Consider the following 19575-nt stretch of genomic DNA (forward strand, 5'->3'; position numbering starts at 1 on the left):
GGTATCGAATTTAGACGGACAAATACTTAGATTAATGTCGCCAGTTATAATAATGTTTTTGTAACGTGAGAGTTTTTTAAGTTGGAGTTCGAGGGAATTGATAAATTTAGTAGCATTAAGGTGATGGGGAGGACGGTAAATACCAATTAGACATGTATCTTCATTTATTCGTATTAATGTACTATTAGCTTCTAAGATCATTATTTGTTCAGTTTGTATTTTGAGCGATTTTTTGTAATAAATAACTACACCTTCATTTTTGGTTAGATGAGATAATGGATCAGACGTGATAAAATTGTAGTTTTCTAAGGTAGGAATAATGTTTGTCGACGGTAAAAAGCACTCAGTTAGGACAATTAGGTCCCAGTCTATTTGAGAACGAGTCAATAGGGTTATAAAACTACTCCAGTTGAACGAGATGCTTCTAATATTCTGAGATATAACTTTGAGATTGTACTTGTTTATATTTAATTTAGAATTTAAATTATCTATATCACATGTGAAACTCTCTGCCACAGACAGAGAGTCGAGACTGGAACTCAAGTTCCAGTCCATGTTTTCTGTAGATAGACTGTGACAAACAAGTACATCGTCAGTATATTCTCAGTGGTTATCTTGATTTTATAGCAATGTATGGAATATTTGGGAAACAGTGAAGTGATTTTGGAGTAAAAAGTAACTGGAATATGTATGAATTTTGATAGAAAACAAGCGACAGACGAAACTTTATGTGCTTTATGTTGATTTGATTTGTTTGTGTGTGAATAAGTGTGGGTGAATGTTTCTACGGTTTTACAACTAGATAATACGCTAATAAAGAAAATATAGTAATAATGAAACAAGAGATAGACAAGCCGAATTACTAAATAATTACGTGATAATGGCATGACTAGTCATGGTCCAAATTGTTTGAAGTCCTCTTCATCTGTGATTTTGATTGGATCTTGACCTTCATGTCTCCTGACAAAAATTCTGCCATACGACGACCAAGTAGAGTGAATTTTATGCTCTTTGACTAGACATCGGGCAAGGAAAGCCAGCTTTTTGTTTTTATTAGAGAGCATTTCAGCAACATAAATCGGGCGCGCCGGCCCTGGAAGGCCAACATGCAGAGTATTTAGATGTGGCTTTTTATTTTGGCTGTTAAGTTTGTGGAATTTCTTGACCCCCGATATGAGTAAGTCTTTGGTCGTGGTGGTAACGAAGTCCACTATTATAGCATCCGATCTGGCCCGGTAAGCATCTCTGATTTGAGCATTATCTAATCTCGTATCTACTCCAACGGCTTTGGCCACTTCAGAAACATATTGAATATAAGCCTGTCTATTTTCACACTCCTTGTTTTGTTTCGGAATATTTCGAAGTTCAATTGTAGTTGAAATAGACTTCTTTTCCAAAGCCTCAATTTTATTTTCTAAAAGTTCAATACGTTTAGCTTGAATCGTATTATTTTTTTCAAGAGCCTCGACCTTGGTTATTATTGCATCGTGTCTGTCCGATAAAGTATTAACAGATCTTTGGAGCTCATCATTTTTTAATATGAGAACTTGATTTTGTTGCTGGATTGTCATAAACATCTCCTTGATTTCAGTCATTGAGCTATCAGATTTGTGACCTAGTTCACCAATTTTACGCTTAAAACGCTTTGTTACGTTTGTAGAAGTCTCATTAGTCTCATTGTCTAGGTATGAGATATTAAGCGCGGAGTCCGATCCGTAGCATTCCGGCAGTTTATTAATGTTGGGACTAGGCGCCGTGCTAGGCGGTGAGCGATGCAATGACATAATTATTTAGCGTGAGCTGACTAGAACTACTGTTAAATATATCCTCGAATACACAAAGTTTCAAAGTTTTCAAAGTTCACAAATTCGTCTTGGAAACAAAGATTGGTTATAAAATATTTACCGCAAAAGCCAGTTATCGATAACACAAGATCCAGTCAGCAACAGTCTGCTACGAAAAGTTCGTTCGCAGGAGTTTCGTAGCTCCTGCGTCACACGATCGTAGCAGCTCGTAGCACTGACCGCTCGGGCCCGTAGCGAGGAGTCGTCGTTTCTTGGCGCGTCGTAGAGAGAGACAAAAATAGCAGCCGTCTCTTATCGTGGCGGAGGTGAAGTCTGTCCCCGCACTCGCTACAACTGGTCGCCGCCGGGTGGGGGATCGCGTTTGCAAAAATATTTTATTTTCGCTTGAAGTTAATGCAGGGGATTATCACACTTAAGAGAACACTATGTAATGGGTGATTAGCTTGCACTGTTTTAATTTTTTTTAGTAAAATGTGGCGACACGTCTGCTCAGAATCAAGTTCACGGGCGAAGAAAGTTTAACAAATTTACATTGTTCAACTATTAAAATTAGTTTGTTGTATTTAGTTATACTGATTCGACTTAATAATATTGTCACAGTAGGTAGACTTTTTTTCGTACTTTAACAGAACGAGGTTTGTTATTATTGTTAGAATAACAACTCAAAATTAATAATAAAAAAATTGCTAGTGTATCCAACTTTAACCACAGTAACTAAGTTTTATTGTTGCGATGGCATTATTTTTTCTCAGTAGACTTAAAGCGAAATTACAACAGAAAAAAAAAGACTTAAATAATTATTAAATTCAATTAAATCACATCACAAATCAACTATATATGTATTTAATATACACAAAACACTTATATAAAAACAAATTATATCCCAATATACTTTAAACATTTTTACATGCGCAATATACAACCGTAATCTTGGTCCGTTATGAGATAAGGCGTTATATATAATCATCAATCATCGCTCAGCCGGCGGGTTTTCTTTTTTCGTTTTTTCTCCATGGCTTCCATCTTCATATCTTCTAAATCTTCCATTATGCCTGAAAATTAAAATTTTCAATAAAGATATGTGAAATTTCAGACTGAGTAGGCGATGTTAACAAAATTATATGGTGCAACACTGCAATCCATAACTTCTCAGAGGAAAAATGGTTGGAAAATATAACAATGTTCTGCGTTTTTATGCTCCAGCCCCCGTAGTATGCCACACGCGAGGCTGTTTTTATCGCGCGGAAAAATTAATCGGACAATACTATACTTGAAAAATGTGGACAACTTTAGTTTCTATTAATTCTAATAAATGTGCATTCGCACAAACTGAGGAAAAGATACGACTCTCGCTTGACTTGCGTCGGGTGACTTATTTACAAGTTTAGAACAAAAAAGACTTACCAATTTTCTTACTGATGTATTCTTCTCGCTGCTGCCGAGCAAAACTGGATTCCATCATTGGGTCATCGTCGTCGTCGATGTCTCTGTATCTAATAAAAAAAAAAAATACTACTTAATACTCTGAACTTTAAATGAAATTTAAACTTTATAAAAATTATTAAACAAATCTAAGCTTAAAATTAAGTAAAGATTCAAATCTGAGCGGAAGGGACACTATACTTACTTTGATTTATCATATCCGAATATTTCCCTAATGTGCGTGGAATAGTCCATATTTTCATCGCCGTCGTCGATAAAATCATCCATTTCAGAGTCATATTCAGAATCCGAAGGAACGGCGCGACCTTAAAATAAAAAAATATGTTAGCTTTGCACTATACAAATACCTATAACACTTTAAATTTATTCACGAACAGCTCTGTGCTGTTCGTAAATAAATTTCGACAGGAAAGACCCTTGTAGTGCTCCGGGGTTTCCAGATATAAATTTGGACATTTTTACAACTATTTTGATAATTTAGCGATCATATATCAATATCTAACAATGCAACACCTATAACTTACTATTTACCAACAATTAAACTAATACTAAATATTTATGTGTGAAATTAAACTAGCAAATTTTAGAAATGCTTTTGCTGATGGCCTAAGCTTTGTAAAATGCTTTTGAAATAATGATATAATTGGTCTTTTTTCAGTACATAAAATAAATATATTTTGCCTTTGGTACTTACGTTTTGGCATTCCCTTCATCCCGTTGGCCTGCATTTTCCGCCTCACGTCGCTAGGAGGAAATTGTCGACCACCGTCGGGCCTCTTCCCGCCATTAGTGTTTTTCAACGAATTGACATGTTTATCAAAATCAAAACTATTGCTAATTTTCTCTTTACTAGATCCAGGCACAGACTTGCTACTTTGCACAGTTCTATCGTTCTTTAAAGGCACTTTACCATTTTCTGGAAGACATTTGCCATTCTCTATTCTACCATTTAGTTTAGGAGATCCATCATGTGAACACTTCTGTTTTATCATTCCAACCTTATCTCTATCATTCTTCTGTAACTGGTCTTTACCTACTTTCGGAATAGGTTTTCCATTAGGGTTTTGGCCATTAGAATACTTCCCATCATTCTTACTTGGTATTGTGAATTTCCTCTCTGGATTCTTATCTATCCTGTAAGTGTTTTGGCTCTTTAGATCAATATTTTTCTTGATTTCTTGTTTGTTATTTGATTCTCTAGAACTAGAAATACCTTTATCAGATTTAGTTGTTCTTTCCACTGATGATGATTTGGATTCAAGTTTAGTTCTTGTTTTGTCTAATCGCTCCCTATCTTTGTTTAACCGCTCTATCTCCCTGTCTAATCTCTCTCTTTCTGCTCTCATTCTGTCTAACTTCTCTCTGTCTAACCTTTCCTTTTCCAATTTTTCTCTATTGAACTTCTCCCGATCTGATCGCTCTCTGTCTGATTTGTCTCGTATAGCTTTGTCTCTCTCCTGTCGTTGTCTTTCTTTCACCCTTTCCAACTCATATTTGTCTCTGTCTGATGCTTTGGATCGGTCATTTAGTTGGTTGCTAGACATTTTGTCATTTACTTTTGGAATTCTTCCAAATCCTCCAGATTCAGGTTTCTTATCCCTAACTGTTTCCTCTTTTTGAACTGAAACAAAAATATTTTTTAATAAGTGATTTACATCGATAGAAATTAAATTATTACTTAGAATAATTTTTGCATGTCATTATGAATATTTGAGAAAAGAAATTTGTTAATGACATCATTTGGACTATTAAGGTAATGATGGTCAATAACTATTTACTTAGTAACAATTACAATTAAACATTAATCATACTTGGCAACTTAAGTCTAATTATAATAATGTCAATGTTTTAAATCACTGTACTGAAAAGGAGGTAACTTATAAACAAGCAATCATCAAAGTCAAAAATTATATTGTATTTGTGTCATTACTCACTTTTTGTGCCTCCCGCCTTCTCGGCCTCCAGTCGTTCCAGCCGCCTTTGCCGGCGCGCCATCTCTTCTTCATACTCGCGTTTCTGCTTCTTCGTCATCAACCTGATGCGAATTGCGAATATTAATAAAATTGATCACTTTGCCTGCTAAACTTACCAAATTAAAATATATTATTAAAGGGTCTATTGGTCTTCTCTCTCATTCTTCTTATGAGTGTAACCTTAAAGTTAGATAAATATAGAGACAATAAGGCAATGTCTTGTCAATGATCAAGAGTAACCCCCATTGGACATAATGTTTTGATAAAATTTACTTTATGAAAGCAAAACCCAGCCTTGTCCCGCATTTTGGATTATCTAGTGAATAAATTTGGATATAAAAATTTGTTATGAAAAAATATATATTGAATAATCTTTTTGTTTTAAATACAAATTAAGAAAATATTTTAAGATAACTATGAATACAATACCTTTCTGCCTCCTGTTCTGCTATCATTTTTTTAGCGGCTACTTCTATCGGCTCACTCTTCTTCTGCTCGGCCAACTTCAACAGTTGATTGAAGTCCATGGGTGGCGGCATGGGCTTCCTGACTTTGGGTTTGTCAGGTTTCGATTGATCTTCTTTCCTTCGTTCCCCTTCTTTTGGTGGTGGGCTCGGATCTTTCTCTACAAAATAACAGTTGATTGACAGTTGTAGAGTGTTTCCAGTAAATGCCTTAGAAAAAATTAGATTTCTTAATATTGTAAAATTTTAAAGAGCTGACATCTACATATACCAATAAATTTATACAATCAGATATTAAGCAATTCAGCCCATTAAGTTATAATAATAACAATATTAATACATTAATATTAATTATATGAGCAGGCACAAAGTGACAAAAGCAATCATCATATCACGACATCCATGCTTGAAAATGGGCCTCCCCAACTACTTCCATCTCACTCTGTTGGAAGCACCTTGCATCCAATGTTTTTTCGATGATGAGAACTTTTTCAGTTGAAATATTCTCAAGTGGAGACCACATTAGGTACAACACATGAATACAGATAGCAAAAACAGTATGTCTTTCTCGAACTATAGGGGAATAAGAAACTGAGAAAGAACCAACTAAGGTATTAATATTATTTTTAAACTTTTTATTCTTTGATTTAGCTTACCTCCATTTTCAGTTTTTCTCCGCCTCTTATGTGGAACAGGGTCATCTTCGTGTTGCAACGCTTGCTTGACTCTTTCTCTTGTACCATTCAAGTCCTTCTTTACAGTTGTATCTAAAAGTATCAATTTACTAATTTAGTTTGGTGCCTATTAATACCTACATTGTAAAATGACAATATCACTGTCTTGATATTAAAATACCATAGTTACAAGATTACTAGTAGAAGATATATCGCAATTAAAAATAATTTAAAAAATACCCGTATTGGATACATCGTTACACATCCAGTTGCCTGAATGTACAGATTTCTTCACAATGTTTTCCCTCACTGTAAGAGCATCGGTTAGTATTCAAACTGATGTAAATAACTTGGAAAATAGTCATTGCTACATAGCTGAGGTGGGATTTGTACCAGTGCCTTTCTGAGCATCACGCATTTTTAACTGGGCATCTTACCAATTCGATCACCAACGCTCAGGATCATTTGTTAAATGTAAGTGATTATCTTAAAAATTTTGTAAGCGAAGTAGTCAGCATAAACCACTAATATTACTTACTTGCCACTGGAAATTTTGGTTCATCTGGTATCTTGCTGTACTTTTGCATCATTTTTTGATAGAGAGCAGCTGACTCCTGTGATTCATAGCCATAATCATCTTGGTCCGGTTGTTCTGGGCCCTGCAGTGTGATAGCAGTGTGGTCCCGATCTATGGCATCTTCCAAAACTGACTTGTTGGCAGATTTAATCACTTTTAACGTCTTTTGTATTTTCCTGAGAGCTTTGGGGTCACGCATAGCAAGCAGCTCCTCGCGCTTTCGTTGAGCTTCTAGTTTTTTCTGTTTCTCCTCTTCATCTTTTTTAGCCAAAAACTTCTGGATATTTGCAGACAGCCGATCCCTTTGTTTCTGCTCCTTTTTCGGAGGGTCAAACCGCGCCTTGTAATACAAACTGGCCTACAAAACGAAAGCGATACGTTGACAACAATATAAAAGGTACCTAGTAATTATTTAACTCAAAGACAAGCTACGTATTTTGTTATTAGCATGATACAATAAACTTTCGATTTATATGTTCGAGCTTTGATTATGAGCGCTTGGAAGCATACAGAATAAAAGAAAAACACCACGTAAAATTTATAGTACTAAGAATACTTACAGATGACTTCTCTTGTTGATTTCGTTGAGCAGCCAGTAAAGTCTCACGGAACTCCATTGTTTTATTTATTATTAACAATCCTCATAAAATTACAAAGCATAATTTGATAACATCGGGCAATTTTCACAAACTATTAACGACTATTACAAAAATACGTGTCAGAGCTAAATCCAACACACAATCCAACCATTTTCTGGAAACGTACTAAATACTCTATGGTACCTTCATTGATGGTATCAAATGTAAATCATAGTCTTTTTTTTTTGGTTTATTTTATTCCTCGTTTAATTGCAGAGGCAAATGGTATTAGCTCATGCAGCCAATTTCTTAAAAAAGTACTCATAATAAGACCTTGTTACATATTATACAATTAAATTTAAAATTAATAAGGTTTATAATATTTTTTTTAAACATTTTTTTATTCAAGGGACAGTTGAATAATGAAGTGGTTTCATAATAATGAAAATGCCCGTGTTAAATAGCTCTAGTTCACTGAAGAAGAAACGAATTCTTGTCTATGATTCATAGTCATGAAAAGAATACATATATACATAAAATCACGCCTCTTTCCCGGAGCGGTAGGCAGAGACTACCTCTTTCCACTTGCCACGATCTCTACATATTTCCTTCGCTTCATCCACATTCATAACTCTCTTCATGCAAGCTCGGCGGTTTCGGGTACTTTTGACCTGACCCTTTACCAGGACGAAAAGAATATGCACCGAGTAGGTACCTATCTTTTATCTAACCTTATATATAAAATTCTCGTGCCACAATGTTCGTTCCCCTAATCCTCCGAAATGAATTGACCGGTTCTCATTAAATTTTGTGAGCATATTGAGTAGGTCTGAGAATCGGCCAACATTTCTCATACCCCTTAGTGATAAAGGTTGTCCACCCTTAAATTTTTTTTAAACTAGAAATTACTAAAAATTTATTAATATGGCAAAACAGAATAAAGAAGTTAATATGGATTTTAGGTACACTAAGACACGTAATCCCTAAAACTGATAATAACAACACAGTAACGTCAAAAAGTCTTCCCTCAAATATATATAGTTTGTGATGCAATCCGTATTGGCTTACTGTGTACCGGTCTGGGGCGGTGCCTTAAAAACTAAATATCTTGCAGTAGAACGATTCCAGCGAGCGCTAACAAAAGTAGCAAATTTTAAAAATAGACGTTAGTCTACGGAGGAATTATATAAAACAACTGGATTGCTTTCTGTAAAAAAGTTATATTTATTGAACATATTATTAAATAAACATAAATCTTTGCCGTATGACATAAACACACAAAATAAAAGACGTAGACATAAAGTAGCAACGGTCTCGACAACTAATACGACTTTCGCTCGTATAGGTGAAGTATTCAATGTAAAGAAAAGGCGCAGGAATTGTTGAAACAAGTATAAGAAAAGAAAAGAAAAGTACAAACTTACTGACAGAGAGAGGACAGACGGGACAGACAGACCTAACATTGAAACTAAAGAAGAATTTTTGACTTTACATGATATATACTTATTAATTAGTTTAATATACAACATAAGAAATATTTAAAAAAAAAAATTAAATATTCTAATAGTGAACCTAGTTAATGGAGGAGCGGTGTGTGCCGAACACAGGTGTAAAGTATTACAAATCACTGTAGTTGATTGAACTATGTACAGTGATTTGTAATACTTTTTTTTTTGGAATAAATAAAATGTATTTATTTATTATTTATACACAACGTTTGCCGGGACAGCTAGTATTAAATATTATTGTTGTAAAACATTCTGGAGGTGGAAAAAACGTAAGAAAACTGTTTTACTCGATACTGGCAAAAATAAGCTCATGAAGTTTGATTGCCAAAACGAAGAAAACAAAAGAAAAAAGGAACACGATCAACATAAAACTTACAACGGCAACACTGCTAGCCTGTCAATGTCACTCTGACACTCAACATCAACAGTTGACACATTTTCTTTCTCTTTTGCAAACCTTGTCGAGAAGAAAATGGTGTGTATATTTTAAATTATCTTAATTTTATAAAGAAATCCTATAAAATGTCGTAATTTGAACATATGATTCAGTGTTCATAATATTCAATAGTGCTATATTGTGAAATATTTTTATGAACATAGTGTTACATTCGTTATTTAAATGATTTGTTGTTTTTCTGCAGGCCACCTCAAAGAAGAAGACTAGGAAGTTAAGAGGGCATGTGAGCCATGGACATGGACGCATCGGTAAGTTGTCTATATAGAGTTATCATTATCTGCTTATAAAATTTTCTTTGGGGGTTACAAATGTTGTGAAGTACCTACCTAACCTATAATGTTTATTTCGTTTTGTTAGTTTGATGGTTATAGCTATGGTTATGAATAATAACCTTAGATTTTTGATTACAGGTAAGCACCGCAAGCACCCTGGAGGTCGTGGTAACGCTGGAGGTGAGCACCACCACAGAATCAATATGGACAAGTACCACCCTGGATACTTTGGGAAGGTAATTTTTTTTTAATTTCATTGACTTGGTGTCTACATATCTGTAGAATAATATTTAAAAATATGATAAAAGTGATGTACCAACTAAATAAAGTTTATATGAGAAACAAGCAATGAGTACCTACCTATCAGACTTTCTTATCAAGAAGTGAGTTTGAAATTATCCTGTCTGATCAGATAGTGTTGAACCATTGTATTTTTTTTATTTATAAAAGTAAATAGTGTGAACATGTATTTGATGCAGGCTCAGACTGGCAAACCCAGTTTTACATAGAAATAGATTCCTTTAAAAAAATTGATAGGTATTTTTTGTCATACAATAATTAAATTTATATTAAATATCCTCTAGATGTTTCAAATCTCTTTCTACCAACACTCACACATCAAGCTCCCACACTACACATTTGCACACAATATAGTAAACATTAAAGCTTCTTCATTTTTTTTTAAATTAAATTAATCAGGTGTTAAGATTAACAAAACACATTATATGAATGTTTTTCCGAAGGTGGGTGTTGACATCTGCCACACAGTTTATCCCATGTTATTTAATTGTTCTTTTTCGTGTTTCCAAATATTTTTTTTTTTTTCACTTGTGTGTTTTGGAACTAAATTTTTTTACATAAGATTTGCATGCTATTAATTTTTGAGAGTTGTAACGTGTGTGATTTATATTACAGCTTGGTATGAGGAATTACCATCTCCGTAAGAACAAGGACTTCTGCCCTGTCATGAACCTAGACAAGCTGTGGAGCCTGGTGTCAGAGCAAGCTCGCCTGAAGTACGCCAGTGCAACTGACGGCAAGGTTCCAGTCATCAACATTGTTAAGGCTGTAAGTTTCATATATTATTATGTCACATTTTCAGTCAATTTCATGATAGCCAAACAGCTGAACATGGCCTTTCAGTCTTAGACTGCTAGCTATGTCTACACTGCAGAGGATATAGACTAGACCCTTCGTGTAGTAGACAGGGTTAATTGTCTTGAAAAAACTTAAACTTCACTTTGAATTGTGATTAAGTTTGCTAGACGGGTTTGCCCATCACCTTAATAAGGATTCAGAAGTATAAGATCATTTCCCATAAATCATTTTTATTTTATTTATTAAGGCACACATAAAGATAGATTAAAAATTTTATTTGAAAATATATACTGAACAAGTAAATTGTCCAAATTTAGTAATAGACAGCATGATCATGAAAAATTACTCAACTTATTACTATTTGTACTGTCCTAAATTTTCTTTTATTAAAATAACTATAGTGGTATATAAAATACCTATACATGGGACAAATAAACACTCAAATAAATACCTTCATGTCATATTCCATTGCTTCAACTGAATTGAGATTTATTTATTAAATTAGAACTTTTTTTTATAAAGTGGTAATAAATAGGCTTTTAGAACCCCTTAGTGAAAATCTTTAAAAATAATTTGCAGTTTAGTTAGTAAAATTAGTAACTTGGTTTATCTTACACTATTAATGCTATGCTCCATCTAATTTTTCCATGGTTCTCTTCTTAAAGTTGAGTATTGCCACCTTTTATTTTAGGAATCAACTGAAAGCAGAAATATTTTTATTCTTTCAGGGATATTACAAATTACTGGGCAAAGGAAAACTTCCCAAGCAGCCTGTGATTGTTAAAGCAAAATTCTTCTCAAAATCAGCTGAGAGGAAAATCAAGGAAGTTGGTGGTGTTTGCGTTCTATCTGCGTAATTTTAAGTATAAAATAAAATTGTAAAAACATACTTTAGTTTTAATTACAATATGAGCCTCACAGATTCCTAAAACAAAAGATAGGCGAACTATCGGTATTCATCGGGTTCTTACGGCTGACGCACAGTGCAAAGGAGATAGAACAGCGAGAAGTCTAGTCATTCGAGGTTGAGTAGGTACACGTCTTTTATTGCTGTCGCGGGATGCGTCCGGCGGCTGAATAGTAACCATTAGATTTTATTACTTCAACAACGAACTATGACAGTGACCTTAAAGAGGGAAAGGCTTGTAATTCCTAAATTATCTATTTGAATGTGGACGAAGCGAAAGAAGTATGCAGAGATCGTGGCAAGTGGAAAGAGGTAGTCTCTGCCTACCCCTCCGGGAAAGAGGCGTGATTTTATGTATGTATGTATGTATGTATCTATTTGAGGTGATGAGCTAGCAACAGTAATCTTTTTTCCACCGACTTCCTCCTGTTGATCATATAAAGGATGTCCTTGCAAAGGGTCAGGTCAATAGTAACCGAAACCGTCGCTTGCATGAAGAGAGTGGAAATATGTAGTCTCTGCCTACCCCTCTGGGAAAAACGCCGTTTTTATCGCGCGATAAACTAATTGACGTGAACCGGCGTCGGGCCTGCCGTGCTAACCCCGCTGGTTATGTATAGGTGACCAAATGACCAAAATTCTTCTGTGACTCGATATCCCTTACTAATAGGCAGTATTCATTTTGTAACTTTATTCAAAAGGGACTTATTTATTTATTTAGGGACACCAGGTTGGTTTAGGGTATACAAATGAAACTAAATTGTTTATAAAGTTGTATATTGCAATAAAATAATATGCCTTGATCATCACTACTTCTCCCTAGTGAAAGTTAAACTAAAAAAGTTAATAAATACCTATATACCTCTACATATTCTCCTTATAAAATCAGTTCTACACAGTTTGCAGATTACTAGCAAGCACTGGTTTATGTACCTTTTATGTTGATTATCTACTTTTATTCTACCAGCTGTAAATAGTTATATAAAGAAACCATTACAATGGAAAACATTTAAAATTGTACCATTAAGGATCTAAACTTAAGATGGACTTTTATATTGTGCAGCAAGAGAGATCATGCTGCACAAGTATAAATTCAATCTTAAGTAGGGCCACGAATATCGGAATCTCAGAACTTTATCATAATATTATTTTTTTGTTACTTTAAGCTATTAAAGATAAACAACACTAGACCAAGTGAAAAGCACTATGGTGTAGGGTGCAATTGAGAATGCGCGAAGATGAGGATGAGACGGTATACTAAATAACCATTATTAATCAGTAAATAATACATCTTTACTTCGAATTATTCGAACTTAAAAAAAAAGTTAAAAAAAGAAAGCACTTTCAATAATTCCGATAAATAGCGGAAATCAGAGTATCTGTCTTCCGATATTTCATTCCCTAATCTTAAGGACATTTTCGAGCCTTCATTATTACTTAAAAATAAAACTAGACTTCTATATGTATATTAAAATCAGATCAGTCAATTTTGAATGGTGTTTAACATTGTATTACATTCTACGTGTAAATAGTAACTGTGTGTGTTGGTCGAATCTGCTCCGGCTGAGTCTGAGTTTGTACAGCGGCCGCCTCCACAGGGCGTGCCTGTTTCGCCCTTTTTCGGGCGGCGTCACTCTCTGCATAATACATGCCCAGACGCGTTTTGATGGCAGCCAGAGCAGCACCATTTATCTCCTCATGGAAAATATTGGTGTATCTCCACTGCTTTACTAAAGGCCCCCGTTTTTTTTCTTTTTTCACCTTTTTCTCAACTTTAATCGCATCCTGAGGATGTAATTCCAGTGGATCTGCACTGTATGGAACATTATCAATTGCAAGCGGCCCTGCATTCCCCTGAGGTTCAGGCTTTGTTTGCAGCACAATATATGCTGCATGCTGGGGTCTTGCAGCAGTAGGCTGCAATAATATCCCCATACTCTGGCCTCCATTTTGAGGCTGGTAAAAATTGGTTGCAGTGGTGGAAGTTAATGTAGTTGTTGGGTATTGATTTTGAAAGTAATTTTCGGCAATATTTACTAAATGGCCACTCCCAGGATATGTCATTGAACCAAACAGCTGCTGCTCCTGAGGAGGGGCAGGCTGTGGTGCTGGCTCTGGGACAATTGCAGGCATGGACACTTCAGTGCTGTTTCGCTTAGACTTGGGCATTGTTGCTGATATGTTTTCAGGATCATATGTTTTTATGTAATCCTTCCACATTTTTGATATATTAATCTCTAGACCAGCAATTTTATCCAATCTAATGAAGTCTTTCAATCTGTGTGTATGAACAATAGAATAAATATGATTTTTAATTTGCTCCACCACTCCACTTGGCAATCTGACTTCCCCTGAGCGTCTATGGCTATTCTTTCCCCGGTTATCACTAGGAAACATCACACCATCATCCATTTTCTTGCAAAGCACTCTTACTTTTCGCTCAGTAATAGCATGAATATTTTTAAAAGCTGTCTGACAAACTTGTGTCTCTCTGCCCTTCACTCTCACAAAATATTCAAAAGTACATGTTCGTCGGCTTGTTTTCCCTTTGACCCTTTTTCTTTTAACATCCACTTGTCTCATTAGGCCAAATAAATATGCATTTTGTTCATCATGAGTTTTCATAGAATAAAAGCCTTGAAATGTTTTCAAGCGAACATCTACTGGAACTTTTTGGAAACATCCTCTCCGACAATTGCAGTCAGGGCCTGGCTGCTTTGGAGGAACTAATTTTCCATTTGCATTTATGTATTCCAGTCCAGCAATTCTTAATCTTTTCTGTTTTTGTTTGTGCCATTCTGTAAAAAATATGTTTTAATTAGAACAATTATTTAATTCACATATAATTACTTTTAAAGATAGGTAGATAACAATCACGCCTATTTCCGAAAGTGGTGTAGGTAGTAGGTAGGTAGTGGTGTAGAAAATATATCTTTTCACTCGCCACAAACTTTGCTTACTTATTGTGCTGTATCCCCATTCATAATTCTTTTCAAGCTCTTCGGATTAGCCACATTACAGGTTCATAAAAAATGTAAACACTCGCGACATCCTATCTATTCTATAAATACATTCACGTATTTTAGGTATGTAGTTATGGAAATGGTAACATATAGGTATACACATATAAATCTATAACATATACTTTTGTGAATGCTGCCCCTAGATTTTGCCTAACAAATTCACATTTGATTTAATTTGGTGAAAATAAAGTTTATTCAAACTATTTGAAATATTTACTTGCGTATCAAAAATGTAGTAAGAGTCAAATAAGTCTCATTGGATTCGACCCTTATTAGACGCCGAAGAAGGATTTCAAAGAGGGATCATACAATTAATTGATTTGTTAAATTTCAATAACATATAATTGACATACCTTCGGGATTTTTTGTACGTCTTTTTACAACTTTTCCACTTTTCGTGAGTTTTACTTTGCGTTCATTACTTGAGACATCCGCCATTTTAACATCAAAGCTTGTGTTGTACTGAAAATGACACTTATGACATTTATATGAAGAATGCTACCCGCATACGAGCAAAAACATTCAACTTTTAAGTCAAAAAGTCATAAAAACTTTTATCAATGAGCTGTTTATCCCTGAGACATGTCGATATCAAAACCTAATTGCTAATCAACAAGGCAAGTTGCAAACTATCAGCTATTTGCTTAAACATATTCCAAATTTCTAATTTTATTATTGTAGGACATATTTTTTATCTTCTATCTTTTACTCCACACCAGTTAACTTCACACCTTGAAGGAGGAGGAAGATAAGACAACTTTCAACAACGGTACCGGCGACCAACTAGCCAGGACCGATTGTATAACAAAGTTAATTAGCTACGTGTGTGACATACATACAGTCACGTCTATATCCCTTGCGGAATAGACAGAGCCAACAGTCTCGAACAGACCAATAGGCCACGCTCAGCTATTTGGCTTAATGATAGAATTGATATTCAAATAGTGACAGGTTGCTAGCCCATCGCCTAAAAAAAGAATCCCAAGTTTATAAGTCTATTCCTATGTGTGTTATGGGCTTTATTGGCTGATAATGGAGTCATTGGTTTTAATATCAATATTGCCCTCGTAATCATCTACTTTATCGATAGTTAGAATTAGAAGCTCAATATTAAAGTTACTATCGATAGTATTGATACTAAGTTTGCACTATCGGTAGTGTCCTGTGATTCAATATTATCAATTCAAGGAGAAAGGAGGGCATGAAATGGAAAGAGGAAGAAAGGAGAGGATAGGAAGGGAAGAACCCAGTTCACTATCGATAGGCAACAACAATTAATGAGAGTATTGATAGCTATTGAAATAGTATCGATAATATCGATTGTGTATTCGATATGCGTGTTCGGTGTTAAAAGTATTGATGGAAACTCTGCTATCGATACAATCGATACTATTGCCTCTAATTCAACTATCGATTGTGGATTATCGATCAACAACACTAGCTGACAGTTCGACAGCTGCATTTGGTGTGTGACCAGTGTGACGTGTATTTCTTTGTTCTTTTTGGCTGTGTTTTTGTTATTCTGTTGTGGTTGCGAGTTCCTTCTGTGATTTTATTGCGATCAATAAATTTTCTATGAAAGCTAGGTAATCAAAATGACTAGACATGCACGGAATTGTACTGCGGGAGCTGTATATACTTATCACGAAAAGAAAAAAGACGCAGCAGCATCTGGCTATGGGACTCAAAGCGAAAGAGTAGGTAAGGATTCCGTTAAAAGTTTCGACTGTTGCAGCCTCACATTACAACCTTGTAGAAATCCAGTGGTCACAAAAGAAGGTTACCTATTCGATAAAGAAGCGATACTAGAATATGTAATTACAAAAAAGACAGAATACACTCGCAAAATGAAGCAGTATGAAAAGCAGCTGAAAAGAGAGGAGTCTGAGAAAGCCGAGTTGGCGGCGGCAGAAAGAGAAGCTAAACTGATTAAGTTTATGAACAGGGAGAAAAATATAACTAACACAAATAACAAAGGCTCGGAAAGTGGTGCATCTACATCAAGCTCAATCTCAAATTTAGCAAATGGGAAAGACAAGGCACTTCCTAGTTTTTGGGTTCCATCACAGCTACCAGATGCTAAGATATCAAAAGTTGAGAAGCCAGATCCAACTGTTTACTGCCCAATAAGTGGGAAACCATTGAAGATGAAGGACCTTATTGAGGTAAAGTGGACTCTGGTTAACGATCCTGATGACAAAAAATCTCTAATTGCAAAAGAAAATCGGTACATGTGCCCGGTGACACATGACATCTTAAATAATGCTGTGCCTTGTGCAGTTATCAGGTAAATTTCTTTAGTTTAATAATAATTGTATTTTGATTCCATAGCTGATAGAGAAATTAAGGACATACATACATAAAATCACGCCTCTTTCCCGGAGGGGTAGGCAGACACTACCTCTTTCCACTTGCCACGATCTCTGCATACTTCCTTCGCTTCATCCACATTCATAATTTTCTTCATGCAAGCTCGGTGGTTTCGGGTACTTTTGACCTGACCCTTTACCAGGACGTCCTTAATTTGACGTTCGTCTAGGTCTTCCCACTCCGACCTTTCCCACCACACTCTCCTTGTATATCTGCTTAGTCAACCTGCTTTCATTCATCATCTCCACATGACCGAACCATCTTAACATATCCTTTTCTATTCCTGTAACTACATCTTCTTTCACATCACAACATTCCCTTATCACGCTGTTCCTTATCCTGTCCCTCAATTTCACACCCATCATACTCCTTAACGCTCTCATTTCCACTGCATTTATTCTGCTTTCGTGCTTCTTTTGCCATACCCAACTTTCACTCCCATACATTAATGTTGGGACCAACACGCCCCTATGCACAGCCAGTCAAGCCTTTTTGGATAGTTTCTGACTGCTCATAAAGGCATGCAAAGCTCCATTCACCATGTTCCTCCTCTCCATTTCAAAAACCAGTGTTTTAGTTTTACTTATGTTCACTTTCATTCCTTTCTCTTTTAAAGCTTCATGCATACAATTTATCATCTCCTGTAACTCCTCCACTGATGACGCCAGTATAACCTGATCGTCGGCATAGAGCAGACATTTGACGAGTAATTCATGCATCCTTAATCCACTTTCAGACTCTTTCAAATCTGTCAAACAACTATCCATAAATAGGTTGAACAGCCACGGTGATGCAACACATCCTTGCCTAACGCCTTTCTCAATCTTAAACCATTCAGTGTGCGCTCCGTTTATCCTGACACAAGCACTCGAATCCTCATATAAGGATTTCAGTGCTTGTATTAAGAGACTGCTCACCCCATGCATAGAAAGTGCTAACCACAATTCATTCCTCTGAACTCTGTCAACTATTAAGGACAGACTGAACAGAACAAGAAAAATATATTTCATTTATCACAGCTCTGTTCTTTTTTGTCACAATAGACCTACCATTCTCCCACACAAGATATTATCCTGGAAAAAGACAGTATTCCCATAGGATTTGCAATATAGGTACAACTAACATTGCACAACTACATTGGAGATGATTTTATTATATTCAATTTTATGTAAGCTTACATTTTATGGATTTCAGGACAACTGGCCATGTAGTCACAATGGAGTGTGTTGAGAAAATCATCAAGAAAGACTGGCTGCATCCGCTCACTGGAGAGAAGCTGAAGGAGAAAGACATCATACCTTTGCAGAGGGGGGGCACTGGGTACGCCCTCACTAATCAGAACTTGCAAGGAAAGAACGAGAGGCCGGTTCTACAAGCGTAGTTGTATTTTGTATACAATATTTTAATTTAATTTTATAATAGTTTAATAAATGTAAATAAGTCATTTATGTGTTTTTGTTTGTTTATTTACAATTTGAAGAATCATTTATTTTTCTATGAATCCACTTGTTAAGACCTATAAACTGAATTGTTAATGGTTTCTACGAGCCTCATAAAGTGATTTAGGGCTCCACTTCTGTGGGGATTTACAGAAAAAATAGCCTATAGTACAGAGATAGACTACACTTTAGTTACTCTTAAAGTGTAGTCTATCTCTGTACCAAATAATGTTGAAATCAGTTTAGTAGTTTTCAAGTTTATTCATTACAAACAAAAATAACCCATCCATATTAATATAATAAATGTCAAAGTGTTTGTTTGTCAGTCTTCAAGTAAAAACCACTGATTCTCCATGAAGATATGCATACATAAAGTTTTGGAGAACGGAGAGGAACATAGGGAAAATTTTGTAATGTAGACTACTGACAAAACACTAAATGGTCCGACAAAAGGTTTTCAAAATATAGCACTAGTACTGTACCACAGGTGGAATAAAAATATACACATCATCATGTCTAGAGCCAAAAGTAAACCAGTGGGGCTTTTGTCTTACGTCGCGCGCGATAAACTATCGCTATCCAGTTTTACGTCATAATAAAAAGTGAAACAGCAATAGTTTATGGCGTGACAAAAACGTCGCGCGTGTCATGCTAACCCGGGAGGAGGAAGATTATAATCGCGTCTTTATCATTTCCGAGTTTAGGCAAAGCCAAGTCTTCAAGGTTATGATCACGTTCAGCTGTATACAGCATACAGCCTGTATGGCATAATAATGAAATTGAGATTCAAATAGTGACAGGTTGCTAGCCCATTGCCTCAAGGAATCCAAAGTTTATTTGCCTTTCCAGTAATTGACTTTTACAATTTACACAAGAATAGAAGCAGCTGTCACACACTATGTTTTTTTTTGCTACCAGACCAGCGTGAAAGCTTTGGAAATGAATATAGCGCCTCACAGACGCTTTGTGTAGAAACCTGACTCGACC

At 35.5% G+C, this 19575-nt stretch overlaps 4 protein-coding genes across 5 annotated transcripts; 2 read left to right on the forward strand and 2 right to left on the reverse strand.

The window, feature by feature from the left end:
* Positions 1-2329: 2329 nt before the first annotated feature.
* Positions 2330-7716, reverse strand: LOC106131225 (protein SPT2 homolog). The gene is made up of 9 exons (XM_013330239.2): positions 7497-7716; positions 6898-7294; positions 6342-6452; positions 5651-5846; positions 5183-5283; positions 3943-4869; positions 3433-3553; positions 3210-3298; positions 2330-2857 (listed from the first exon to the last, which is right to left on the reverse strand). The coding sequence occupies exons 1-9, from the start codon at positions 7551-7553 to the stop codon at positions 2772-2774; spliced, it is 2085 nt and encodes a 694-aa protein (XP_013185693.2). The 5' UTR covers positions 7554-7716; the 3' UTR covers positions 2330-2771.
* A 1646-nt stretch (positions 7717-9362) lies between these two features.
* LOC106131226 (large ribosomal subunit protein uL15) lies at positions 9363-11736 on the forward strand. The gene is made up of 5 exons (XM_013330240.2): positions 9363-9497; positions 9664-9727; positions 9890-9987; positions 10667-10819; positions 11578-11736. The coding sequence occupies exons 1-5, from the start codon at positions 9495-9497 to the stop codon at positions 11704-11706; spliced, it is 447 nt and encodes a 148-aa protein (XP_013185694.1). The 5' UTR covers positions 9363-9494; the 3' UTR covers positions 11707-11736.
* A 780-nt stretch (positions 11737-12516) lies between these two features.
* LOC106131227 (uncharacterized) lies at positions 12517-15235 on the reverse strand. Of its 2 annotated transcripts, none has more exons than XM_013330242.2 (2): positions 15133-15235; positions 12517-14554 (listed from the first exon to the last, which is right to left on the reverse strand). In XM_013330242.2, the coding sequence occupies exons 1-2, from the start codon at positions 15215-15217 to the stop codon at positions 13275-13277; spliced, it is 1365 nt and encodes a 454-aa protein (XP_013185696.1). In that variant the 5' UTR covers positions 15218-15235; the 3' UTR covers positions 12517-13274. The 2 variants fall into 2 exon arrangements, with proteins under 2 accessions (XP_013185696.1, XP_013185697.1); XM_013330243.2 differs by lacking the exon at positions 15133-15235 and adding an exon at positions 14717-15042.
* A 993-nt stretch (positions 15236-16228) lies between these two features.
* Positions 16229-18595, forward strand: LOC106131228 (nitric oxide synthase-interacting protein homolog). Its single transcript, XM_013330244.2, has 2 exons — positions 16229-17066; positions 18344-18595. The coding sequence occupies exons 1-2, from the start codon at positions 16375-16377 to the stop codon at positions 18528-18530; spliced, it is 879 nt and encodes a 292-aa protein (XP_013185698.1). The 5' UTR covers positions 16229-16374; the 3' UTR covers positions 18531-18595.
* Positions 18596-19575: the final 980 nt, after the last annotated feature.

This window comes from Amyelois transitella, chromosome 6 (genome assembly GCF_032362555.1).
Source record: "Amyelois transitella isolate CPQ chromosome 6, ilAmyTran1.1, whole genome shotgun sequence".
Taxonomy (NCBI): domain Eukaryota; kingdom Metazoa; phylum Arthropoda; class Insecta; order Lepidoptera; family Pyralidae; genus Amyelois; species Amyelois transitella.

Excerpts from the sequence above, each read along its gene's own strand:
- LOC106131227 (XM_013330242.2), bottom strand. The coding sequence starts at position 15,217 with ATGGCGGATGTCTCAAGTAATGAACGCAAAGTAAAACTCACGAAAAGT. Across the intron at positions 14,555-15,132 it reads ACGTACAAAAAATCCCGAAG|AATGGCACAAACAAAAACAG; the intron begins GTATGTCAATTA and ends TATTTTTTACAG.
- LOC106131225 (XM_013330239.2), bottom strand. The coding sequence starts at position 7,553 with ATGGAGTTCCGTGAGACTTTACTGGCTGCTCAACGAAATCAACAAGAG. Across the intron at positions 3,554-3,942 it reads GATGAAGGGAATGCCAAAAC|GTCGCGCCGTTCCTTCGGAT; the intron begins GTAAGTACCAAA and ends TTTTATTTTAAG. Across the intron at positions 2,858-3,209 it reads ATACATCAGTAAGAAAATTG|GCATAATGGAAGATTTAGAA; the intron begins GTAAGTCTTTTT and ends TTTAATTTTCAG.
- LOC106131226 (XM_013330240.2), top strand. Across the intron at positions 9,728-9,889 it reads CCATGGACATGGACGCATCG|GTAAGCACCGCAAGCACCCT; the intron begins GTAAGTTGTCTA and ends TTTTGATTACAG. Across the intron at positions 9,988-10,666 it reads ACCCTGGATACTTTGGGAAG|CTTGGTATGAGGAATTACCA; the intron begins GTAATTTTTTTT and ends TTTATATTACAG.
- LOC106131228 (XM_013330244.2), top strand. The coding sequence starts at position 16,375 with ATGACTAGACATGCACGGAATTGTACTGCGGGAGCTGTATATACTTAT. Across the intron at positions 17,067-18,343 it reads GTGCCTTGTGCAGTTATCAG|GACAACTGGCCATGTAGTCA; the intron begins GTAAATTTCTTT and ends TATGGATTTCAG.